The sequence below is a fragment of the Scyliorhinus torazame genome, chromosome 8, assembly GCF_047496885.1.
Source record: "Scyliorhinus torazame isolate Kashiwa2021f chromosome 8, sScyTor2.1, whole genome shotgun sequence".
Classification (NCBI taxonomy): domain Eukaryota; kingdom Metazoa; phylum Chordata; class Chondrichthyes; order Carcharhiniformes; family Scyliorhinidae; genus Scyliorhinus; species Scyliorhinus torazame.
The window spans coordinates 260,829,015-260,843,611 of NC_092714.1; the positions used below are offsets into that span (position 1 = coordinate 260,829,015).

Sequence of the window (14,597 nt, forward strand, 5' to 3'; positions counted from 1 at the left end):
AATGTTCCCGAAGGTGGGGGAGTCCAGAACTAGGGGTCACAGTTTGAGGATAAGGGGTAAACCTTTTAGGACTGAGGGGAGGAGATATTTCTTCACCCAGAGAGTGGAACCCTTGTTTTTGGAATGATTTTTGGAGGCTTCAAAGGTCAATTGGTCAAATTAGTGAACTGCTGTGATCTGGAAGGCGCTGCTTAAAAAGGCATCGGAAGCAGATTCAATAGTAACTTTCAAAAGGGAATTGGATGAGCACTTGAAGGGGAAAGCATTTGTGGGAGTACAGGGAAAGAGTAGGGGAGTGGGGTGAATGGGATAGGTCCTTTAAAGATCTAGCACAAGAAGGATGGGCCTCCTTCTGTATTGTCCAATTCTGTGACTTGCTTTACTCGTAGAGAGAGGTGTGACTGTGTCATTATGTCACTGAGCACATTCTGCAAATATTTAGCAGCTTCAAACTGAGAATTAAAATGATCTTTGCAGATCTTCACCCTGTGTGTGGTGCAAACATCTGCTGCTTACAGACCCATGCTAGACCCAGACCCCAGTGTAGAGAGACATGTAGTAATGCGTTTCTGTCCCCCATCCCACGCTGCTCGAAGCCAGTCACTTTGGATTCTGATGGCCCTCCTGACCAGTCCAGAGCTATTCTCGCACAGTTTAAATTTCCATGGGGTGAGGGCCTATCTCCGAACCCTTAACCGCTGCTCCTTTCAACATCCACACACTGTTGCCCTCCAGTAGGTACTATTAAATAGCAAATTAACTGCTTGCATTTATTTTGTTTTCCAATTAAGGGGGTGATTTAGCGTGCCCAATCCACCTACCCTACACATCTTTGGGTTGTGGGGGTGAGACCTACGCAGTCACGGGGAGAAGGTGCAAACTCCACATGGACAGTGACCCGGGGCCAGGATCGAACCTGGGACCTCGGCGCCGTGAGGCAGCAGTGCTTACTGCGCGCCACCCTAAATGCTTGCATTTATATAATGCATTTAACATAGTAAAAAAAAAAAGTCCCAGGACATTTCACAGGTGCTTAATCAGAAATAAAAATTTGACACTCACACTGACTTTAGGGTAGGTGACTAAACATTTAATACTCAAAGACGTAGATTTTAAGAAGCGTCTTAAAACCAAGGCAGAGGCAGAAAGGTTTAGCGAGGGAGTTCCTGAGCGTGGGGAACCGGCAGCTGACAGCTATTTTCCAACTATCTTCTCAACAGCTAGGTTAATAGCTCGGACAAGTCTGCACAGGCCAGTGGAAACCAAGCCATGTCGCTGGCCTCTGCAGAATGAATCTGAGTGACTTAACATCGATCCTGCCAATGCTGAAAAAACCCCAGCAGTGGTAGCAATCAGGGTCTCTCACTGTAATAGTCCCACAGTAACCTGCGTTCTACTTCAGTTATGTAGTCGGTTGGTCCTAAGGATCAGTAGACCATGGTACTATTCTGAAGGAGCGCATGGGAGTTAGCCCCAGTGTCCTGGCCAATATTTTATTCCGCAATCAACATCACTAATAAACATTATCTGGTCATTATCACATTACTGTTCCTGGGATGTTGCTGTGTACAAATTGGCTGCTATGTCTTCTACATTACAACAGTGACTACACTGCAAACGTTCTTTCATTTTGGGAAGTCCTTGGGCAGGATTCTCCAGCGGCGTTCGCTGGCGATCGGAGAATCCCGCCCGAGGTCAATGGATTTTTCCATTGTCGGCGTCTCGCCCGTGGCGTTCTTGCGGCGGGCGGGGCGGAAGTTTCCAGCCCCTTGTGTCGTGAACGATCACTATTTAAATACAAATTTATTCTAGCCTTCCATTTCAACTTGCCAGCTTATTGGTGACTTTGAGACTGCTGCAGAGGCGAGTGAAGTATTTGCAGTACAAATCTTCACATAGTTCAAAAATATATATTATCGGGGGGAAAAAGCCTCTTGTTCATTGCAAACCAACATTATAACCACCAGTCGGAAAACATCTGCAAATGTTACACTCTTGCTGCCGCTCACTGTGTGCAGGGTCAGACTGTGAGGCAACTTTCACTGAGCCACCCAGCAGCCCAAGATTTTGGAGTACAGTAGAATCCTGTTTAACATGGAGAGCAGCAGGAATATCTGCCGCAGGGGGCCATACAAGGGAACACTCATTCACAAGTGCGGTCAGCATGGGGCCCATAACTGTAGTATCAAGTGCCTGGGGGAGGGAAGTGAGAGCTCTCCCCCCTCGCAGGCCACGAATCGAGACAGACGGCAAGTTATTATTGCAGGGCTGACTACAGCAAGACTATAAGAAATACTGTTTAGAAGAGGATGTGACAGCACGACTGCAGCCACCTAGTGAGAGATAAATCACGATGAATTTCTAAACAGTGAGGAACCGAGGACAGTACAGGAGCAGTGAGAGTTGGGCATCCAAGCACACAAATCATTGAAAGCTAGTGGTTAGATATAACAAAAACAATCAAGAAGGCCAATGGAATGTTGGCCTTTATCTCAGGGGACTGAAATACAAGGGGGAGGAAGTTATGCTTCAGCTGTATAGAACTCTGTCCATACTCCGACTGAGGTACTGCCTTTAGTCACCACTCTGCTGGAAGGACATATATGAGCCTTGGAGGGGCTGGAACGTATGTTTACCAGGATGATAACGGGGCTGAAACGATTAAGTTGAGGGCAGATTGCAAAAGAAAACGCCTTCTATTCCCTTGAATATTGCGGATTGAGGGGCGATTCCATCCAACTGCTTTAAGTATTAAAAGGGATTTGACCGGGAAGATATGGTGAAACAATTTTCTCTACTGGGAGGATCAGAAGCCGGGGGACATGATCTAATATCAGAACGGGGCCACTTAGGGATCAAATGAAGAAGCTCCGTTTCACACAAAAGGGTAATAAAATCCGGAACTTTCTGTCCTGAAAACCTGTGGATGCTGGAGTAAAGGAAATCACTGGGAGATAAGGGCCGGGATTCTCCAATCCCGCGGCCAAGTTCTGCGCCGGCGTGAAAAGCGACGGCAACCACTCCTATTGGCGTCAAAGGTCCCCGATATTGAGGAATGCTCCCCTTCCTAGGGGGCTAGGTCGGCGCTGGAGTGGTCCCCGCAGCTCCAGCCGGCGCGGAACGGCCGGCGCGGGTTCGCGCATGCGCGCTACGGCCGGCGTGATTCCGCGGATGCGCAGAATGGCCGGCGTGACTCCCCGCATGCGCGCCGGCCCCCGTGCAATATGGCGGAGCCCTACAGGGGAACACAGGCCCCCACGGAACCAGCCCGCCGATCAGTAGGCTCCAATCGCGGGCCAGGCCACCGTGGGGACTCCCCAGGATCAGATGCCCCCCCCCCCCCAACCTCCAGGACGGCCCCCGCAGACACACCTTCCAGGTCCCGCCGTGTGGGACCCGAGTAACCCACGCTGGCGGGACTCGGCTGAACTCGGTGACCACTCGGCCCGACGGGGCCCGGTGAATCGCCGGGCCGGGGGGGGGGGGGGGGGCGCTTTCAACGGCCCCCGATCGGCGTGGCAGCGACCGGACGCCCGAGAATCGGTGCCGGAGAATAGGTAAGCTGCCGTCGGGGTGGAAATCTTCGTCCCCCCGGGGATTCGCCAACCCGGCGTGGGGGTCAGAGAATCCTGGCCACGACCTTTGTTAGATGAGGATATTCAGGGATGGAGCAAAGGCAGATGAATGAAGGTGAGGTACACAACAGCAATTATCTGTTTGAACAGTGAAGCATCCTCAAGCTGTTGAATGGCCTTTCCGTCCTCCTGCGTTCTTCTATGTATCAGTGGCTACATGCATAAATCAATCCACACAATTACTGACTGTCTATGTAACAGATACTGGTAGTGGGTTCATCGCTGATATGGGCTCACTCAAAACCTTTTCCGGATGACACTAACTCTGTCTAACGGAACCCAACTGTTTGCAGGTTTGTGGCCACCTAAAATGTCCTCCTCAAAGGATGCTGGGAAAAATGACCAAGTTCGGGGACAGACAGGCTGCAGCTTGCAAATGCACAAAAGGCTGCAGCCCAGGCTTTGCAAAGTAACACAGGAAAAAGGCCATCTCCAGGCCACTCCTGGGACATTAGAACTATCCTGTCAATCCCACCTGTTTACCAGAGACAGCGGCACCTAAGCTCCTTATTTGGAAAGCCTACCTGCCCCCAACACTTGCAGGCATGGCAACTGAGTGCCCACCCCAAAATTGATGTGTGATCGAGCCCTGATCAATTGATTGACATCGACCCAGAGGCCGCCCACCAAAGGGGCACGAAATCCAAGCAGGTTAAAAGATGCTGCACCACCTTAGAATCTCTCTGCAGCAGCAACCAACAATGGTGACCATTCATGGCCAAAGAGAAAGACCATCACCCGGCCAACTGAAGCAGAATCAGAGCCAGGAACAGACCAGACCAAGGGCTGAATATTGAGGACAACAAGATTCGAGATACAGGTAAAAGCCAATATCTGTCTGGTACTTGCTAGTCACTCTGAAGTTAAGTTAAGGTCTTAAGGGCAGCACGGTAGCACAAGTGGATAGCACTGTGGCTTCACAGCACCAGGGTCCCAGGTTCGATTCCCCGCTGGGTCACTGTCTGTGCTGAGTCTACACGTTCTCCCCGTGTCTGCGTGGGTTTCCTCTAGGTGCTCCGGTTTCCTCCCACAGTCCAAAGATATGCAGGTTAGGTGGATTGGCCATGATAAATTGCCCTTAGTGACCAAAAAGGTTAGGAGGGTTTATTGGGTTACAGGGCTAGGGTGGAAGGGAGGGCTTATGTGGGTCGGTGCAGACTCGATGGGCTGAATGGCCTCCTTCTGTGCTGTCTGTTCTATGTGTGTACTAGTTTTGTAGTTTGACTTAAGTGTGTGTGTGATCGATTAACAGTAACAATTGTGTGTGTGAAATAAAGTGTTTTTATTGTACCAAACAAACTTGTGGTCATTTTTTTATCGTATATGGGTTAAAGGCACACCATGGTTTAGACACAACAATTCTGTTCAAACTGGAGTTGAGTTTTGCAATTCCCGCATCCGTTCGATCACCTACTTCTACCTCCTTCACACTGCCCATCTCAAGTCATCGCATCAGCTCACCCGTGGCTAAAGCTCTCGTCCCGTGCCCTTGTCAAGTGTCTGCCACTACACGTTGGGTAGCATCCTCGATTCTACATCAGAAAGCTGCGAGTTCAATCCCCTCTCCAGAGGTTTGGACACATTATCAAGGCCGGGGGATGACAATGTTTCTGACCTAATTGCCCCCTTTTTTTTAAGTAACTGCATAAAATAAAAACCAATTGGGAGCCTCAAGATGAAAATTCAGCATTTCCAATCCAAATACTTGGTAAATTGCCAAGTGTGTCTGGAATAAATGCATAAATTTGTGTATGCATTAAATAAAATACATGCACTGAATATATGCATCAATGGGAAAGAAATTAACATAGACCTAACTCTGAATTGTCATGTTTTTTGACTTTCTTTTTCACTATAATTTTGACAATAAATTCACCTTTAAAACAAATTTTAACTTAGGGAAGAATTAACACAACCTTTGCAGCTATTGATTCTCATGATTGCAAAAAAATCTTCTTTCAGCACATTCAGAATAATTCATTATCTCAGCTATATGGGAAATGATAATGTACGCAGCCAGACCTGTTCCTCGAATCAAAGGCATTACGGAGATTCGATTCCGACGCCGGAATTGGGGCCGGTTTGCGATTCCCCGCCCCCTCCAAACCGGCGTCATTGTGACGCACACTGCGCGCAGTCGCAAGGCCGTTGGCACCTCAGCGGCCGGTGCACCCGCGATGATCCTCCCCCGATGGGCTGAGATCCCAACGCGGGACACCTATGGTCTGGAGCTGGCGTGCCGGCTGCGGATTGTGTCCAGCGCCGCCACACACGGCCGGGTTCTGTGCTGCTGGCCGGGGGGGGGGGGGGGGGGGGGGCGGGGGCGTTTGCTGGGGCTAGGGGACGGGTGTGGGGGTGGCCAGGGGGGGTGGGCTGTGGGATTGCGGTTAGGGAGGTTTTTGCCGGCGCCATGTTGTGCAGCGCAACAGGTCGACAGCCGTGCACATGCACGGCCTGGGGCCCGTCCATTCTCTGGCCGTTTTTGGCACAATCCGTGGACATATCACACCACGCCAGTGCTACCCCTTCACCAGCACCGGAACCGGTGAGGTGTTCACGGCGATTCTCCTAACATGAACCTCACCAGGGTCCCAGGTTCGATACCGAACACAAGTTCGCACCGACACGTTGCCGCAGAAACGGAGAATCCCACCCATTATCTCTGTAACTATGGTGTAGCTATGCATTCAAATAGATTTATTCAAAGCACGATAATGCCTTTCGCCAAAATCATTTGAAACCGTAAAGAGTGCCTTTTATCCCCACAATAACACCGCTTGTACTTTTCTGGGTTTAATTTAAACTTGGCTAAACACGATCCAACTGGACAAGGTTGAGAGTTGTAAATGAGATGTCAAAGAGCCACAGCTGATTCCAGAGCCACATTGCAGACACCTGGTCTCGGCTGAATCTCCAGTGCAGGACTGAGAAAAAACTGGACTATCAGAGGCCTTGGGCGGGATTCTCCTTCGGCAAACTGGATTGGGCGGAGAATCAATTCTGACGCCAAAATCGCAGCGGGTGCTGATTTCACGCCAAATCATAATTCTCCGTGGCCTCGATAGCGACGTGAATGCGTTCCAGAACACGTGTACAGTAAACGCCTTCGGCATATCATTAGCGAACCTGACCAAGTATTCTCCAGGACCTCCGCGATTCTCCGCCTTCAATGGGCTGAATTCCCGATGACAAGACTCACTCGTGCTTTCAGGAATTGTGAAACTGTCGGCGTGGCTGCTGAGGGAGAGGGGGGGGTGGTAAGGAAAGAGTCCAACATTGCCATTGTTGATGCCCTCTGACCTCTGCCGACTCATCAGCCATATGGGCGCACTCCAGCCCATCGTGTTGGCTTGGATGCTGCGCGTGGGGAGTGAAGTGTGAATACGCAGCTCCAGCTTGCCGGCCTCCTGAGTGTCAATCACAAATCTGGCGAATCCGGCACCGTTTCTCATTGGAATCAATTGTGTTCCACGTGGTGCTGGCGCCCCTTAACAGTGGCTGAATCGGTCCAGATGTGGCGCCGATTTTGTTGTTGTGGAAGTTCACAAATCCTGCTCCGGCGTCAACGCTTAGTCTCCGGAACGGAGAATGCCGCCGCCTGTCTATCAATATGACATTAAACTGGCATTCCATCTGCATCTCAGAGGAAGCTAAAAGTTTTCAAGCTACTATTTGAAGAGCAAGGGAGATCAAAGTCTTGCTCAAAATCCGTCCCTCAGTCAACACCACCAAAACAGTTCTAGCCATTTAATTTTAATTTATTGTTTGTAAATTGCAGCCATGTTTGCTCACATTACAACAGCTGACTACGCCTCAAAAGTACTTCAATGGCTGTGCCGTGTCTTGGGGCATCCTGAGATTAGCCAAGGTGAGGGGTAAATGTGCGCCCTTTCCTCCTTTTGCTTCGGTGCTTTCCAGGTCAGCCTCCCATCCTTTACCAACTAAACCTCAGCTCATAAAGAGGAGGAAAGATTTGCATTTATATAGCATCTTTCGCGACCACCACATGTCTCAAAGCACTTTACAGCCACTGAAGTACTTTGGAAGTGTAGCCACTGCTGTGATGTGGGAAACATAGTAGCCAGTTTGCAGGCGGCAAGATCTCCCAACCAGCAAAGTGATAACAACCAGATGATCTGTTTCTTTGTGTGATGTTGATTGAAGATAAATATTGTCCAGGACATCAGGATGAATTCCCCTGCTTTGAAATTGTGTCATGGGATCTTTTACATCCATCCGGCCAGGCAGATAGGGCCTCGGTTTAAGGTCTCATCTGAAGACAGCACCTCTGACAGTGCAGCACTCCCTCCGCACTGCACGGGAGTGTCAGCTTTTGTGCTGGAGCCCTGGACCTGTACCTGGAACGTCATGATTCAGTAGTGGGAATGTTACCCACTGAGGCATGGCTGACACATCCTAAACTTTGCTACACCAATTCCCATTGCCTCCTCTCATCTTCTCTCCGTCACCTCTTGCTGTCCTATAACCCCACCTCCTCCGACATGGCCAAACTGCATCCTCCCCCCCCCTCCCCACCCCCTTCCTTTCATCCCACCACAAATGTGTTTTCATTTGCCCTAGCCCCAATTCATGATTTGCCTCTGTAAACCTCCCCAACAACCCCCACCCCCCACACACCCCACCCCCAGCTTAAATGCCTCATTATAACACTCAGATTTAGGGCAGCACTGTGGCCTAAAGGTTAGCACAGCTGCCTCACGGCGCTGAGGTCCCAGGTTCGACTCCCGGCCCTGGGTCACTGTCCGTGTGGAGTTTGCACATTCTCCCCGTGTCTGCGTGGGGTTCGGCCCCACAACCCAAAGATGTGCAGGGTAGGTGGATTGGCCACTACACATAAAACAGATACAGATGGGAAGTAGCCATGGCAGAATCCCGTCATGTTGTAAAGTATCAGGGGCGAAATTCTCCCCCAACGGCGGGATGTCTGCCGACTGGCGCCAAAGCCGGCGCCAATCAGACGGGCATCGCGCCGGGCCAAAGGTGCGGAAGGCTCCGCATCTTTGGCGGCCTAGCCCCAACATTGAGGGGCTAGGCCGATGCCGGAGGGATTTCCGCCCCGCCAGCTGGCGGAAATGGCGTTTGTTTCCCCGCCAGCTGGCGCGGAAATGCGGCGCATGCGAGGGAGCGTCAGCGGCCGCTGTCAGTTTCCCAGCGCATGCGCGGGAGCGTCAGCGGCCGCTGTCAGTTTCCCGCGCATGCGCAGTGGGGAGAGTCTCTTCCGCCTCCGCCATGGTGGAGGCCGTAGCGGAGGCGGAAGGGAAAGCGTGCCCCCACGGCACAGGCCCGCCCGCGGATCGGTGGGCCCCGATCGCGGGCCAGGCCACCGTGGGGGCACCCCCCGGGGTCAGATCGCCCCGCGCCCCCCCCCCCAGGACCCCGGAGCCCGCCCACGCCGCCTGGTCCCGCCGGTAAATACCAGGTTTGATTTATGTCGGCGGGACAGGCAATTCCTGGGCGGGACTTCGGCCCATACGGGCCGGAGAATCCAGCGGGGGGTCCCGCCAACCGGCGCGGCCCGATTCCCGCCCCCGCCCAATCTCCGGGAGCGGAGACTTCGGCAGGGGCGGGGGCGGGATTCACGGCGGCCAACGGCCATTCTCCGACCCGGCGGGGGGTCGGAGAATGGCGCCCCAGACCTGGGTGAGGGAGCTAGCTTCATAGGAACGCTACCCTCCAACGTTAGGAAGACTAGTCAAGGGAGGAGAGTCCTGCTGGATCTACCGGTATAACCAGGTAAAACCCAACAGATCTGTCACCCTCTGTGGAGAGAGAAACAGAGTTGACATTCGAGTTGGTGTGACTACTACAGGGCCTGGTGCAGTGTAGAGCTGATGAAGGAGCAATGTGCCTGGGCAAGAGATAGATTGGGGCTATGAAATAAAGACAGGAAAAAGAACCATGGCATTTGTCCAGATAGGCTCAGTGGCTCTGCACAGTTAAAAATAAGGCTAAAAATTTAAAGAGAGGAAATGAAAGAGCAGAAATGCCAGAAAGAATTCAAGAGCAGAGAAAGGCGGCCGTAAATTGAGAGTTGTTGCGTGTGAATCACTGAGTTGGGCACTAGCTTAGAGTCGAGACGGGAGATGGCTGAATGTCCAGAGTTGGGGGTCACATTCTCAAAATAAAGTGTCGGACATTTAAGAATGAGATGAGGATACATTTCTTCATTCAAAGGCTTTTGGGTCTTTGGAATTCTTTACCTACAGAGAGTTGTGGGTGTTCAGTCATTGAGCATATTCACGACAGAGGTCGATACTTTTTTGATATTAAGGTGAAGTGGCCATAGCCCCAGACGACCATAGGCTGCTTTCCCCTTTGAGGGGGAGAGCTGACTGGCGGTGATTTAACTTGAAGATCACCACCCCTCAGGCGAGGGGCAAGTTTGAGAAGGTGGAGCCTTCATGAATAATGTGAGAAGGTGGAGTTGAGGTAGGAGATCAGCCATAATGGAATTGAATAACAGAAAAGGCTCGATGTGCCGAATGGCCTATTCCTTATTTTATCGCTGCCTGTACAATGACGCAATTTTTAAAAAATATAAATTTCGAGTACCCAATTAATTCTTTTTCCAATTAAGGGGCAATTTTATTGTGGCCAATCCACTTAACCAGCACATCTTTGGGTTGCGGGGGTGAAACCCACGCAGACACGGGGAGAATGTGCAAACTCCACACGGAGAGTGATCCAGGGCTGAGATCGAACCCGGGTCTTCAGCGCCGTAGGCAGCAGTGCTAACCACTGTGTCGCCGTGCCGCCCTGCAATGACACCATTATTGATTGTGCATCTAATAGATATGGCAAAATGAAAGACCATTTTATACACTCCATTATCCACACCATCTGCATTACCACCCAACAAGAATTGCAACACAACTGACCAGTTGCTGAAAAAAATCTGACCATTCCTGAGTGTGTACATAACAGATACAGGATCGTTCCCGAGTGTGTACATAAGATACAGGGCCGTTCCCGAGTGCGTACATAATATACAGGATCGTTCCCGAGTGTGTACATAAGATACAGGATCGTTCCTGAGTGCGTACATAACAGATACAGGACCATTCCTGAGTGCATACATAAGGTACAGGACCATTCCCAAGTGCGTACATAAGATACAGGATCCTGAGTGCGTACATAACACATACAGGACTATTCCTAAGTGCGTACATAACTGATACAGGACCATTCCGGAGTGCATACATAACTGATACACAGGATACAGGACCGTTCCACAGTGCATACATAACAGATACAGGACCATTCCGGAGTGCACACATAACAGATACCATTTGTTCTTGACTGTGTATAAAACAGATACAGGACCGTTCCTGGCTGTGTATATAACATATACAGAACCATTCTTTACTGTGTATATATCAGATACAGGACCATTCCCGACTGTGTATATAACAGATGCAGGACTGTTCCTGACTGTGTGTATAACAGAAACAGGGCCGTTCCTGACTGTGTACAAAACAGATATAGGACCATTTGTTCTTGACTGTGTATAAAACAGATACAGGACCGTTCCTGACTGTGTATATAACAGGTACAGGACTGTTCCTGACTGTGTATATATCAGATATACAGAACCATTCCTGACTGTGTGTATAAAACGTGTAGGACCTTTCCCGACTGCGTGTATATAACAGATACAGGACTGTTCCTGACTGTGTATATCAGATACAGGACCGTTTCTGACTGTGTGTATAACAGATACAGGACTGTTCCTGACTGTGTATATATCAGATACAGAACCATTCCTGACTGTGTGTATAAAACATGTAGGACTGTTCCCGACTGCGTGTATATAACAGGTACAGGACTGTTCCTGACTGTGTATATCAGCTACAGGACCGTTCCTGACTGTGTGTATAACAGATGCAGGAATGTTCCTGACTGTGTATATAACAGATACAGGAATGTTCCTGACTGTGTATATAACGGATACAGGAACATTCCTGACTGTGTATAGAACAGATACAGGGCCGTTCCTGACTGTGTGTATATCAGATACAGGACCGTTCCTTACTGTGTATATAACAGATGCAGGAACATTCCTGACTGTGTATAGAACAGATACAGGGCCGTTCCTGACTGTGTATAGAACAGATACAGGACCGTTCCTTACTGTGTATAGAACAGATACAGGGCCGTTCCTGACTGTGTGCATAACAGATCCAGGAACGTTCCTGACTGTGTCTATAACAGATACAGACAGGACTATTCCTGACTGTATATATAACACAAACAGGACCGTTCCTGACTGTGTAGATATCAGATACAGACAAGACCGTTCCCGACTATGTATATAACACAAACAGGACCATTCCTGACTGTGTATATATCAGATACAGGAACGTTCCTGACTGTGTGTATAACAGATGCAGGACCACTCCTGACTGTGTCGATATCAGATACAGGACAGTTCCTGACTGTGTGTATTACAGGTACAGGACCGTTTCTTACTGTGTATATATGAGATCCAGGACCGTGCCTGACTGTGTAAATATCAGATACAGGACTGTTCCTGACTGTGTGTATAACAGGTACAGGACCGTTCCTGACTGTGTATATATCAGATACAGGACCGTTCCTGACTGTGTATATATCAGATACAGGACCGTTCCTGACTGTGTGTATAACAGGTACAGGACCGTTTCTTACTGTGTATGTATGAGATACAGGACCGTGCCTGACTGTGTATATATCAGATACAGGACCGTTCCTGACTGTACATATCAGATACAGGACCGTTCCTGACTGTATATATCAGATAAAGGACCGTTCCTGACTGTGTGTATAACAGGTACAGGACCGTTCCTCACTGTGTATATATCAGATACAGGACCGTTCCTGACTGTACATATCAGATACAGGACCGTTCCTCACTGTGTATATATCAGATACTGGACCGTTCCTGACTGTACATTTCAGTTACAGGAGGACCGTTCCTGACTGCGTATATATCAGATACAGGACCGTTCCTGACTGTGTATATATCAGATACAGGGCCGTTCCTGACTGTGTATTAAGCAGATAGAGAGTACTGTTAAGAACAGTCATGCAATTACATTTGGAAGAAATGTATAATGTACGAGACAAGCAAAAGGGAATCACAAGACCAAAGCAAGGTCAAGATCAACTGTTACACAGTCAACAATAGAACGGTGCAGAATAAACAAATATGTCTACTGGTGCGTTTTAAAAATGCAAATACAGGAAAAATAATCCCGACCAGAGAATTCCGCTCGATTCACCTTAAAATTCATTTTCTCAGAAACAGACTGAAATAAAACTGTAAACGGCTGCACCTTCCATTGTTTGGATCTGCACTCTACACCTAAACACAAGGATTATAACCCGGTCCTCGGAAAGGCAACATCAGCTAAAAATGCACGGCCCCATCTGTCACATCGCCCAAGGACATGAGTGCACAATGACCACGTTTGAAATCGACACACAGCAAGTCCCCAACGCCTCGCAGGAAAGTTGCGCCCCACAGCAACATGTGAAAAGACCAATTTCTCTCTATTTTTAATCAACTATCTTTAAGGCATCTTTATAAAAATTGTGGGGTGGGGGGGTCCTAGCTGTAAACTCGCTGGAGGACATGTGTTTTTGGAGGGTAAAGTTGACAATCTTAACCACCACCCCCACACCCCCCCACACACACGCCTTTCCCATTCGAATGGAACAAAGACCCAGCAGCTTAACAAAGTGAAGTAGAAACTTTTACTCACCCTGGAAAGAGCCAGAAATTCCCACCATCTCCAAACGATCTCACTTGAGTTGGGAGCGGGAGGGGGAGCAAAACAGGTTTCGGGAGCGAGAGAGTGACGGAGGGTTCCCACCCCCAGCTGCAGGAGTTTAAAAAAAAAGTCCACTTCTGCCTGGCGGTGATTGTACGAGTCCCTGTCTGTGTGTGTGTGGAGGAGCTCCTGTACAAGTCCCTGTCTGTGTGTGTGGAGGAGCTCCTGTACAAGTCCCTGTCTGTGTGTGTGGAGGAGCTCCTGTACAAGTCCCTGTCTGTGTGTGACTAGAGGAGCTCCTGTCTGTCTGTCTATGAGTCTCTGTGTGTGACTGGAGGAGCTCCTGTCTGTGCGTCTGTGTTTCTGTGAGTCTCTGTGTGTGACTGGACGAGCTCCTGTCTGTGTGTCTATGTGTCTCTGTCTGTGACTAGCTCCTGTCTGTTTGTCTATGTGTCTCTGTGTGTGTCTGTGTGTGACTAGAGGAGCTCCTGTCTGTGTCTGTGAGTGTGACTAGAGGATCTCCTGTCTGTGTGTGATTAGAGGAGCTCCTGTCTGTGTGTCTGTGTGTGTGACTAGAGGAGCTCCTGTCTGTGTGTCTGTGTGTGACTAGAGGAGCTTGTGTCTGTGTGTGTCTGTGTGTGACTAGAGGATCTCCTGTCTGTGTGTGATTAGAGGAGTTCCTGTCTGTGTGTCTGTGTGTGTGACTAGAGGATCTCCTGCCTGTGTGTCTGAGTGTGATCAGAGGAGCTCCTGTCTGTGTGTGACTAGAGGAGCTCCTGTCTGTGTGTGACTAGAGGAGCTTCTGTCTGTGTGTCTGTGTGTGACTAGAGGAGCTTGTGTCTGTGTGTGACTAGAGGAGCTCTTGTCTGTGTGTCTGTGTGTGACTAGAGGAGCTCCTGTCTGTGTGTCTGTGTGTGACTAGAGGAGCTCCTGTCTGTGTGTCTGTGTGTGACTAGAGGAGCTCCTGTCTGTGTGTCTGTGTGTGTGACTAGAGGAGCTCCTGTCTGTGTGTGTGACTAGAGGAGCTCCTGTCTGTGTGTGTGTGACTAGAGGAGCTTGTGTCTGTGAGTGACTAGAGGAGCTCCTGTCTGTGTGTCTGTGTGTGTGACTAGAGGAGCTCCTGTCTGTGTGTGACTAGAGGAGCTCCTGTCTGTGTGTGACTAGAGGAGCTTCTGTCTGTGTGTCTGTG

General features: G+C 49.7%; 1 protein-coding gene across 3 annotated transcripts in view; it reads right to left on the reverse strand.

Moving 5' to 3' along the window:
* The window catches only part of LOC140428579 (protein CBFA2T2-like), a 181,102-nt gene extending 167,542 nt beyond the window's left edge, over window positions 1-13,560 (reverse strand). For 2 of the 3 annotated variants that reach the window (XM_072515212.1, XM_072515211.1), the window contains exon 1: window positions 13,400-13,559. In XM_072515212.1, coding sequence (XP_072371313.1) covers window positions 13,400-13,427 — 28 coding nt within the window. In that variant the 5' untranslated portion in view covers window positions 13,428-13,559. Of the gene's footprint in view, window positions 1-13,399 lie in introns of all 3 variants that reach the window. The other variant, XM_072515213.1, reaches the window with a different exon arrangement.
* Between the last annotated feature and the right edge of the window lie 1,037 nt (window positions 13,561-14,597).